Source organism: Tursiops truncatus, chromosome 21 (assembly GCF_011762595.2).
Source record: "Tursiops truncatus isolate mTurTru1 chromosome 21, mTurTru1.mat.Y, whole genome shotgun sequence".
In the NCBI taxonomy this organism is placed as follows: domain Eukaryota; kingdom Metazoa; phylum Chordata; class Mammalia; order Artiodactyla; family Delphinidae; genus Tursiops; species Tursiops truncatus.
In genome coordinates, this window is record NC_047054.1 from 28370318 (window position 1) to 28381659 (window position 11342).

The window sequence follows — 11342 nt, forward strand, 5'->3', positions numbered from 1 at the left end:
CTGCAGACAGGTTGCTGTGATAGAGCAACTCTATGTGGAATATAGTTCAGAACACCAGCTGAGTCTTCTGATAAACTTAGAAGGGCTTCTAGTTTAAGAAATCCTAAGAGTTTTGAAACTGTGACTGTAGAGGAGAAATGTCCAGATTACAAAATTTGGGCCAACTTTGAACTTGGTTTGGTTTGCAGAAAAGTCAAATGGAAGTTGTCGATTTGTTACTTGGAGCAAATAGTGCATCCTCCCCTTCCCCCCAAAAGCCACCATCTTTCTCAATTGGGAGACAGTTTTGTGCTGCAGTTCCTTGGAGAAATTGCCTCTCTAGCTGTGCCCATTAATTGCACTCTGCCATGTATCTCGTTCCTAATTGTTTAGGTCTACTAAAAAGAGCAATTTCTGGATTTCAGGCCTGTTACATTAAATACTGTTGGAGGCTTCATTATTCAAGTTAAAACTAATCGAATTAGCCAGAGACAATTATTCAATAGATTTGGTTAAGATTCATATCACTCTCTGGAAAGGCTCTCCAGACAAGTAGCTTCGTTTCCCACAGGGCCATTCCCTTTGGAATTTCCCAGTCTATGCTAATTGGACAAACTATGCTATTTCCCAGTCTATGCTAATTGGACAAACTCTAATTGTTGAGATGTCAGATGTGACTTATTTATCCTGTTAGATTTCAACAGCCCCTGTTTCACAGAAGCTTGTCCTTTAACCCAGCAAGAAAATGGCATAAGGATGAATGATACATCCCTTTGAAATAGCCTGAATCTTCGTGTGCTCGGGAAGGTAGAACACACTCAAACAGGAAGTGCTTGTAAATATATTTAACAAGTTCTCTACCAGCTTCCAAGGGTCCTGCTCTGAAAATCTAGGAATTCAGTGAGATTCAGATTTGATTAAATAGTTACTGAACAATAGTTAAGGAGCTGAGCGCTGAACTTTCAATATATTATTTAATTTCCACAACAGAATTAACTTTTATTTATTTTTAAACCATTTAAACAAAGAGATTAGGGGTCAGTGAGGTTAACTAGTTTGTTTATGGTCATACGCTAATGACTACCAGAATACAAAATCAGTGCTTATTCTACCTATCCCAGCACCGTGAGAGTAAGATATTGACTCATTCCCTGAAATCAATCACAGAGACTTAAAATAAGTCTCCTACAGGACTATCATCCCTTTCTCTAAAGTTACACTTATTGTTTTTAAAAGTCTCTATGAATGTGGGGAAACCTAATCTAAATATCCGTCACGTATATTATTTTGTCTTCAACTTAAAAGTATAGGGGAGATGTTAAAAATTGGCCATGCTGATAAGAGTATGAGACATATTGAAATGTTTGGGATCAAATGGAACTTTTGTAACCTTCACATTTATTTTGTGCACTTTTCATGATAAATTTCCTCAACTCTGGAATCTATTGAATCTGGGCAGTATAGTAGGTGAGGCCATATGAAATTGCCAATATTCAACCATTTTTGACCCAGAAAAAAAGGCAGTTTCATATGGTTCACGCTAATATGTATATTTTCATATGTATGAAAATCGGCTGAAAACTGCAGCATGTTGTACGGCTGGGGGTTTTTCAGGGCTCGCTAGAAGACAAGTTTAGCAATGGGATTTGGAATGTTTTCATTTTTCAGTGAGTCGTCCTGTAGCACATACGAGGCTAAAAACATATAATGAAAATGAGAGCTGTTTTCCCCATTTGGTTCAATGATTTCATGATTTCAATGATGCCGATCTGAGTTTGCACTGAGGCACTCCAGGCTAACAGAGAACTGGAAAAAGCGAACTAAGAAGGAACTCCGGAAAAGATACATAGTTTAATTGTCCCATAGTGGATAAGTTCCATGCTTTTTATGAGTAATTTGCAAAATCCGATCATCCTTATGAAAGTGCTAGTGTGAATGTAAATACCAAGAAGAGTTGGGATGTGGGGAAGGAGCCCTCTTTAAAGGACTCTCATCTTGTTTCTAAAAATGACCAGACTCTGGCCTGCTTATACTTAGAATCGAACTGAGAAGTCAAAACATGAGTTTCGGAACCACATTGTAGCGTGTGTCTTTGGAGATGCCCACTCAACACTGATGGGGCTTCGGAATTTTGTAATGCCATTGAGAGCTAGCAGTTATACCCGTCAGGAGCTGAAGGACATTGTGTTCGTTGGGTCTCTGGATTACCTGCAGAGAGAATGGCGATTTCTCCGGAATTTTCCCCAGATATACATTCTGCCTGTAAGTGTCACAGTAAGGGATAGTGAATATTTATAATGATAATAATACTAACAGTACTAGGATTAATAATAATAATAATAAATCAGTAGTAGCTCGCACTTATACCTGGTACCAGAAACTGTTCTAAGCATTTTGCACGTATTAACTCATTTAACCCTCCAAATAACCCCATGGTATAAATTTTAAAGATGCTGAACTTTAGGCACAGAGAGAGTAAGCAACCCGTCCAAGTTTACACGGCAGGTAAGTAGCAGGACTAGGATTTAAATCCAGACATATTTCATGTTTTATGTCACTAACCATGTTTATGGTCTTTATGTAATAGAGTTTCTTTGCATTTCTAAATCCGATTCTGACCTAATGGCTAAGCCTAAGCTGATACCAGCCAGCCTTTGTGCTCTGACTTTCTCATCTTTTCTGGAGACTCGCCTTTTACGGAACACATAATGCCACGTGGTCCTTGACAGATGTATGAAAAGGAGGAATTCTGAGGAATGGATCCATTATGCATATGTGGCATTGTGGTTGTAATTGTATTTGCTCTGAACCTTCACAGGGCTGTATCTCATTATATGCCACCATTTCCGTGGATTAATATATATATGCAGTGTGAAACGCACCAAAACTTTTGATTTTTCAAGAAATAATGCTAGCAACAGATTAGGAATATTCTTCAAAAACGGTTGTCTCAAGAAACAAATTGTATTTGTTTTTTTTTTAAATGTCACCATAAATGTCCCCGCACCACCGCTTACTTTAGTCCATAGCAAAGGAGGAAAGGAAATGACCAGGAGCCTCCAGATCCAACTAGTGTTAGAAATCGCCAGTGTTAGCGTCTCAGCCACCCGATGGTGGGACCAGCTCGATCCCTGCTTCTCCACCAAAGAAAAGCAGCAGCTGCCACTTTGCTAATTAATCCAGGGTACACATGCAGTCACCTGCAAGCAAAACTGCGAGGACGCAGAATTGGCTTTTATTTATTTTTTTTTTTTTTGCGGTACGCGGGCCTCTCACTGTTGTGGCCTCTCCCCTTGCGGAGCACAGGCTCCGGACGCGCAGGCTCAGCGGCCATGGCTCACAGGCCCAGCCGCTCCGCAGCATGTGGGATCCTCCCGGACCGGGGCACGAACCCGTGTCCCCTACATCGGCAGGCGGACTCTCAACCACTGCGCCACCAGGGAGGCCCCAGAATTGGCTTTTAGATCTGGACCTTCTGTGATGTTTTTCCCTCACCACTGCTACCCTTACTCTGATTCTTTTCTTCCACTTGAGTCACCTCAGTGGGTTTAGGCTCCGCTCTCTCCACTCCACTTCGTCCCATCCAGACTTGCTCTCAGAAGGGATCTGCAAAATTTAGTCACGCTCAGATATTCATGAACGATAAGGATAAACGTGTCAGATATCAGGTAACTAAGTCTTAAAACCAAGTCAGTGGAGGCTTTGGCTCAAAAACTTGCATCATCCACAAAAAGCCACCACCATGTACCCGGTTTTCTCTCAATAGGGATCTGCGCTCTATTCTGGGGACCTTCATGCAGTCAACATAGAGGAATGTTCCATGTGTGCTGTCTTATCCTCCCCATCTAAGTCATCCAGCAGCCCGACCTTGGTGGACATGGAGCCTATCATGGCCACGCTCAACATCAGATCACTTCGGATTAGCTGCTCAGCCCAGACACCCTCAAAGCCACGTAAGAACAATACCCTGACGGGAAGAGGCTAGAGAGAATGGGATCAGGAAGAATTAACTCCTCTCTGAAAAACTTTAATGATGGAGAGGAGGAGAGGTTGGGCCAAATGACCTATAAAATCCCGTCCAGCTCTGAGAATTCTGTACTAGAATTAGTGGACAGTTGAGTCCTTGGGAATCCTAGTCAAATGAAAAATGATGTCCATCTTCTAAATGGAATGCACATAACACTGTTTTTCTCCCATCTTAAAGAAGATCATGGAGTTGTAAGTGCTGTTATTGTTATGAATCAGATATCAGTGAGCATAGCCATTGGTATTTTATTATTAACAACAGGTGTTATTATTGTTAATCGGCTCTCATTGGGTCCTATAGGTGTTCAAGTTACTATTCTTAGTTTTGTGACTGAGAAGTTGAAGCACACATTCTACCACACTATTTGTGGACTAGACTACAAAAAATCTAGTCCAGTCTTTGGTGGGTGAACTTTGGTAGGTGAGCCAGCTACTTCACAGACCCTCACTAAACAACCAAACACCGCTCAGCACCCAGGATTTCAGGGGTTTTTGCAAATAAATAAATAATAATAATAGCAAAGCACTTCCTGAATATCAAAGGGCATTGAAAATCCCGACTGAGGAAGTGTGAGCCATATTCTGCTGAGCTAATCTGAAGATGTATAAAAACGCCTCTGTGTTCTGCATGTCAGTCCTTAGCAATTAGGGTCACTCAGATTTACACAAGATTTGTGTGTGGGTTGAGTGTGTGTGTGTGTGTGTGTGTGTGTGTGTTTGCATCATGCTTGCAACTTTCTAAAATTGGACAGAAAAGTGTTCACTGTGTAGGCAGTATCATCAATGTAGAAATGAAAACTGCCTGCTGGGTAAAAGCAGAGGGTAAGCTGACAACACCGTAAGCCACCTAGCTAATCATTGGGTGACTTGTCCTTCCTATTATCATTTTTTAAAATCTCACATCCTATACAGGCTAAAAAGATATAAACCTGTGATTTTTTTTTTTGCGGTCCGTGGGCCTCTCACTGTTGTGGCCTCTCCCATTGCAGAGCACAGGCTCCGGACGCGCAGGCTCAGCGGCCATGGCTCACGGGCCCAGCCGCTATGCGGCATGTGGGATCTTCCCGGACCGGGGCACGAACCCGTGTCCCCTGCATCGGCAGGCGGACTCTCAACCACTGCACCACCAGGGAAGCCCTAAACCTATGATTTGAATTCTGGTTTCTTTTATATCTGGTGATTCTCATCCTTTCACTTATTCATTCAACAAGAATACGTTGATTTTGTATGTGTCACATACTCTGCTAAACTGACAGGACTGGTAGGAGGAAATACAGGAGAGAGGGGAAAAGGGTTGGGAAGAAGGAAGAGAAAATGAAAGAATGTCACAGTATTTGAGTCATCATGCAGTGTGAGTAGGTGCTCTCCCCAACGGCAAAAGGGAAAGTTTAGGGAAGAACATATTGTGTAGACCTGGCACCTTTCCTTGTGTGGATGTCATCGTACCCATTTGTGTGACAGGAAATAGAGGTCCAGACAGGCTCTCCTGTGCTACCTAACACAGGAAGCAGCAGTAAAGTTACATTCTGAGCACATAGGAATAGCCAAGGACTGCCACTCAGAAACCTCACCCATTACTCCAGCATCACAGGAATCTACCTGGAGTTTGCATGTGGAAATTCCCAACCCTCAGGGAAGCCTGTTTGGTTCTCTTAACCATTCTTCCTATCTCATACGAATACTCCTCTTGCAGCATACCAAGCAGGTGGCAATGGGAATGCCCACCTCCAAGAATTATCAGTATAAAGGATTGTGAAATTCTGCCAGGAGGGAGAAAACATCTTGCACGCTGAGCAATTTCCTGTCCCTTCTTCTGAGACAGTGGTTCTCAGCCAGGGGCGGTTTTGACCCCAGAGGTTGTCTGACAATGTCCGGAGACAGCCTTGGTTGTCACAGCTTGGCGGGATGCTATTGGCCTCTAGTGGGTAGAAGTCAGAGATGCTGCTAAACATCCTGCAGTGCACAGGTGCCATATGGCCATAGGACCAAAATTGAGAGCTCTCACTCTGACATACCTGCTGAGCCTTGTGTGGGCTCAGCGGGCTCTCCCACACCTTCATGGTCATGGCAAGGTTACACGAAGAATCCATCTAGGACCACCAAGGCTGTTCCATACAGTGGTTCACCCAGGGATGTTGGAGGTGGGGGGACAGCAAGAAGGAGGACTCTCCAAAGGACCAGGCCTCCTGGACATCCCCACGGAAAACTTTAGGTTTCTCACTGATGCTCTAATTACTGCCCTGTCACGTCAAAGGACAGGTTGGCAAACCTAGGTACTGCACTAAATAATCTGTGGCATAATCTAAACATGTAACAGTAATTAAGTCTGACAACTTAATATGCTCTTGAAATTTAAATGTACAGTAGTAATCTACAATTAAGCAATCTTTTGCTTAATAATAGCACCCTGCCAGCCTGGAAGAATTTCAGGTATAATACTGTGTACTACTAGGTAGCAAAAATATTGACATTAGTAAAATGTACCCAGGCTATGATCTGACACATATTCAAATTAACCGTTGCTCTACCAGAAAAGATGGAGTTAAGGCGGAAATTCTGTCGCTGTCCTCCAGCCAGTGTCAGAGCAGATATTTACGCAGTTACATCAGCTGATGTGAACCTGTCGCTATCCAATAAGAACATTTGACTCTGAAAGTCAGGATATTCCAAGCCCGTTATCAGAGGGAACTGAAATCAGAAAGTGCAGCTCAAAGGAGAATTTTCCCCTTTGAGGGAAACTGATCTCAATATTTTATTGAAATTGTCAACCAAACCTTATGTATTTTAATATACATAAAGGGAATGGGCATGGGCTTTGAACTTGGTGCCAATTTGGGTGTGAAAACCCATCCATCCTTTACAAACCATGGAGCCTTGGGCAAAGCATGTGGACCCTGAGGCAGTTTCGTCATCTTCAAAGGTGATCTAACGCGACTTAATTCACAGGTTTGAGGGCACGGTGGTGTCATTCTTACCTCCCAGCTCGCAGCAGCCCGAGGGATCTTTTACAAATATTTATTGGATAATGGCAGTTTCCTCCTTCAGACCCTGTAATGGTGACTCATGACAGTTGCAGGAAAATCATGTAGGGCCTTGCAGGCCAGTAGGGAGCCTGAACTTCCTCCTTCAGTCTGTTTATACTGGCTCTTTCCTGCCTTAAGTTCCTTATCCCATTCCCTCTGTCTGGATGGCTTTTGCTCATCGCTCAGGATGACATTCCAATGTCAGAGAAGCCTCTTCAAACTCTATCTAAGGTCACCTCCCCAGGTCACTCACTAGCCCCTAAAAGTTGGGTTTTTTCACAGTACTCATCACTGTCTGAAAACATTTTGTATTTGCAACATATGGTATGTAACCGGGGCAGGGACTGTTCATAGTCCTAGTCTGGAGTCGATACTCTTTAAAGATTTGTAGAGGGAGGATAGCAAGGAAGGAAACGAGAATGGAAAGAAGGAAGGAAGGAAAGGTACCTAAAGCAGATAAGCATCTTGCACGTTTCTGAGAATAAAGTAGAATGTCATTTCCCCCAAGTCTCCTGCGTTATGAAAATCCCAGAAGTTTGTTCAGGAAAAACGGTCGAAGGTATTCAGATCCCATCATCAGTAAGATCTCTCAGTGAGTTTGGAGATGTGGTCTCCAGCCACCACGCAAACCCTCCTCTTCAATAGATGCGTGGAGGAGGTTAGCCCCCGGGGCCTCTGTTTCCTCACCTGAAGCTAAAGGGTTTTGCTAAAGTCCTAAGGCCACTTCTAGTTCTAACTGTAAACTACACGTGTTGGGCTCCTCCTGTGGCGCTTCCGTGTTTACCATGAATCTACCTGGAAGCATGACTCAGAATTTGAGTGGCAATCAGAAATGTATTCAGCTCTACTCTGCGTGAACAAGAAGTGGCACTTTTATGGAATGTTTCTTGGGGAGATGGGAGAGGTGATAAATACAGGAAGGCGCCTACATACGCACCTTCAAGTTGAAAACGTCCAAAGATGCGAACGTGCATCTGGTTCCAGCAAGGAGCCAGATCCCGTGCCATCCGCGTCAGGCGTGAGGGAAATGGCAGCTCGCCCTCCGTCTCCTATTGCTGACGATCCTTCAGCTCTACCATCTCCCACCTCCTCTCTCTCCTCCTGTCAGTCGCTCTTCTTGCCTGTTCACTCGATGCCAGCCCCTGTATGCCAGCTGTTGTACTGGACTACTGTACTTTTCAAGGTACTGTACTGGAAGATAAAAAAGGATTTCTTTATTTTCTGTGTTTTTTAATGTATTATCTGTGTGAAAAGTATTATAAACCTACTACAGTACGGTAGTATATAGCTGATTGCGTTAGCTGCGTACCTAGGCTAACTTTGTTGGACTTAACGAACAAATTGGACTGATGAACATGCTCTCGGAATGAAACTTGCCTGTATGTAGGGAACTTACTACATTGTAGAGCATAGCATTCTCTCTGGGAACAAGACCTCCCTTTGGATCTCCTCTTTCCCCCGTCCCCATCTCAGTGGCCAGTTTCCCCACCCCCGTCCCTTTGTCTGTCTCTCAGGCTGTCTGTCTGACCCACTCGCTCATCTTACCCACCCTCCCCTACCACTTACCTGGCTTGGGAAACAAAAGACCCTCCACATATTTCACCTTCTTCAAGGCAGCAGAGAATCTGAATGACAAGCAGAATGTTAACTTTCACAGTATTATTTCCCTGTTACATACACAGAATTCTCAGAAGAGTTCAAGATAGGTGACCAGTAGTCTTAAAGCATAACTTTTGATGAGATCATCATGTGTTTGGTTTGGTTTGGTTGTTTTTTTTTTCATCAGGATCCTAGTTTCCTCTTTCTCTTTTCCCTTTTCTTTCTTTACCTTTTCTGGGGGTGTTTAACTTGGAGACCAAAACTCTGGGGTCATCCTTGTTTTTGAACAGGTTCAAAACAGGTTTTGGACAGGTTTCCTCACCTGTCCACGCATGCTAGGGCTGTGTTCCAGACCAGAGCCGGGCATGGAATCTCTTTGGGATTCGAGGCTCACAGAGGGAGATGAAGGGCCTCACCTCCTAAGGCAGGAGCTGAATGTGAAGACAGAGGCCCCATGACCTCCCACCCCAGTCTTTAAGGAACTCCCAAGACATTAGGGGTTGGGGAGGCCAGCCAGAGTTGGGAGGCAGAGACAATCTTGCTGAAGAAGAACGAGACCCTCAGCCCAGAGAGGATCTCCAAGAGGCAGAAGCACCAGGAGCCAGTAATCCAGTCGCTGTGCCTCCACAGGCTCTCCTGGGGCAGCACCTCCTGTTTATTCAGTTTCCTGAAGGTTCTACAAGCAAGTGCATGTAGTTTGAGGCACTGCCTGCCTGAGCCGTCACCCGGCACTCCCAGTCGGTAGACAACAATTGGATGTAACTTAGGCTGCCGATAAGCAACTACAGGGAGAACGTCACCCTTTTTGTAATTCACTTGAGGTCCCATTTAGAAAACATCCTACACACACACACACACACAACACACACACAACACACACCCCACACACACACACCACACACACACCACACACACCCACACACACACACCACACACACACACACCACACACACACACCACACACACACACACACCCCCCACACACACACCACACACACACACACACACACACACCCACACACACACACACTCCCCACACACACCACACACACACACACCCCCCACACACCAACCCCACACACACACACACACACACACCACCCCACCACACACACACACCACACACACCACCACCCCCACACAACACACCACACACACACACCACACACACACACACACACCCCACACACACCACACACACACACCACACACACACACCCCACACACACACACACCCCCCCCACACACACACACACACACCACACACCACACACACCACACACACACCAAACTTCTGGAAGGGAGAGGCTGAGGCCATTTTTTTCTAAATATAGAGAATATTTGGGATGTGGGCGTGAGAGTCACTTTGCTAAGATAAAGCCTCAAGCGCCACGGTGTGCTTCCGCGTCCGTGTCTGTGTCGCAGGCCACTTCGTTTGCATCTGTCCATCTCATCCCTCCCTTGTTGCTGTCTGTGTCTACAGGGTGTACTCGGTGCTTCAGTGACAATCCGGGAAGTCAAAGTACCGAAGGATCCCCATCCTCACTGAACTGAGTAAGTTGTGTTTCCAGGACAGAATTCAAGGGAGAAGTCTTTGTATCTGTATTTGATGTCCCAAGGGTGTCTTTAGGATCCACAGTCAAAGGACTGAGGACCAGGATGGGGCCCAGAGACCATTATGTGTTTGACTGGCTGTTAAATGGGCTTTTACGTGTTTGGTGACGTTGACATCCTCCAGCAGAGCCTGTCATATCTGGGTGTCAGGGTGCAGGAGTAGCTCCTGCCTTCTCCCTTCTTCCAGGGGAGGGGACGTGGATTTGAAAACTGCAAGAAAGGCTCTCCCTAAACCAACTTCTCTACCCGTCAGACGTCTTCCTCTCCTGCGGTGCTACCAGGGCAGGCACTAGAGTGAGGCAGGTGAGGCCCCCAGGGTGTAGACTTTAAGGAAAGGCTCACTCTTGGGGTCTTTAAATTTTGTGTCCCTTGTGTCTTCTTAATCCCAGCCCTGAGCGGTGCTCTTCTAAAATGGAAATACTCCATGCAGAAATAACAGGATGAGCTGTTATCTCTCATCAACACCTTATGGAAAACGCACATATATGAAACTTTCCTAGACGTGAGGAGCCCTGGGGGCAGCAAGAAGGGCAGGGAAGGCAGGTGCCTGTGCGCATTGTTTGTGATTCACCAGGGTAGACACTGGGATTTAATACTGATAATAGTTGGTGAGCAAAAGGGAAGTTACCGAAGAGGGGGTGGTACCTTTAACACAGATTGGACCAACTCAAAGATGATCTCTAAAAGCTGCTCCTGGGCGTGAGATTCGACTCGATTCCATAGCGTAGCAGACATTTTAGTGGGATTTTTATGATTCAGCATGTGTAAGCTGAGGGAGATTTATACCCAGCTAGATGAGCAGGCTTCATAGTCCCAGAAATGAAGCAGGCAGACAGAGAGAGGAGCCAGTAGGTGACACCACCAGATGATTTGGGAGTGGCAGTGCAGCAGGTGGGCAACAGTCTAGCCACCCTGGATCCCAGAACTGCAGCTCTCCAAATCCATCTTTGAAGATCTCAGATCCCTTGAGCCTGGCTTGTACCTGGCAGCCTATCTGTAACCACCCTAAAGCTGATGGCTGCAGTTCTTACTTATATTTCATTTTTATTTGCTACCCTTCTGAGCCGTCTCTGACTCTGAGGTCATAATATACACTGAGGG

At 45.1% G+C, this 11342-nt stretch overlaps 1 protein-coding gene and 1 long non-coding RNA gene across 2 annotated transcripts in view; one reads left to right on the forward strand and one right to left on the reverse strand.

Annotated features, from left to right (window-relative positions):
* The window catches only part of KCNU1 (potassium calcium-activated channel subfamily U member 1), a 188971-nt gene that overhangs the window by 156642 nt on the left and 20987 nt on the right, over positions 1-11342 (forward strand). Inside the window, exons 24-25 of the mRNA XM_073798726.1 lie at positions 2017-2241; positions 3746-3932. Coding sequence (XP_073654827.1) covers positions 2017-2241; positions 3746-3932 — 412 coding nt within the window. The remainder of the gene's footprint in view (positions 1-2016; positions 2242-3745; positions 3933-11342) is intronic.
* On the reverse strand, positions 1812-9244 carry LOC109547667 (uncharacterized). Its single transcript, XR_002173592.3, has 4 exons — positions 8950-9244; positions 8595-8653; positions 7966-8219; positions 1812-2239 (listed from the first exon to the last, which is right to left on the reverse strand). It is a non-coding gene; the product is annotated as an uncharacterized lncRNA (long non-coding RNA).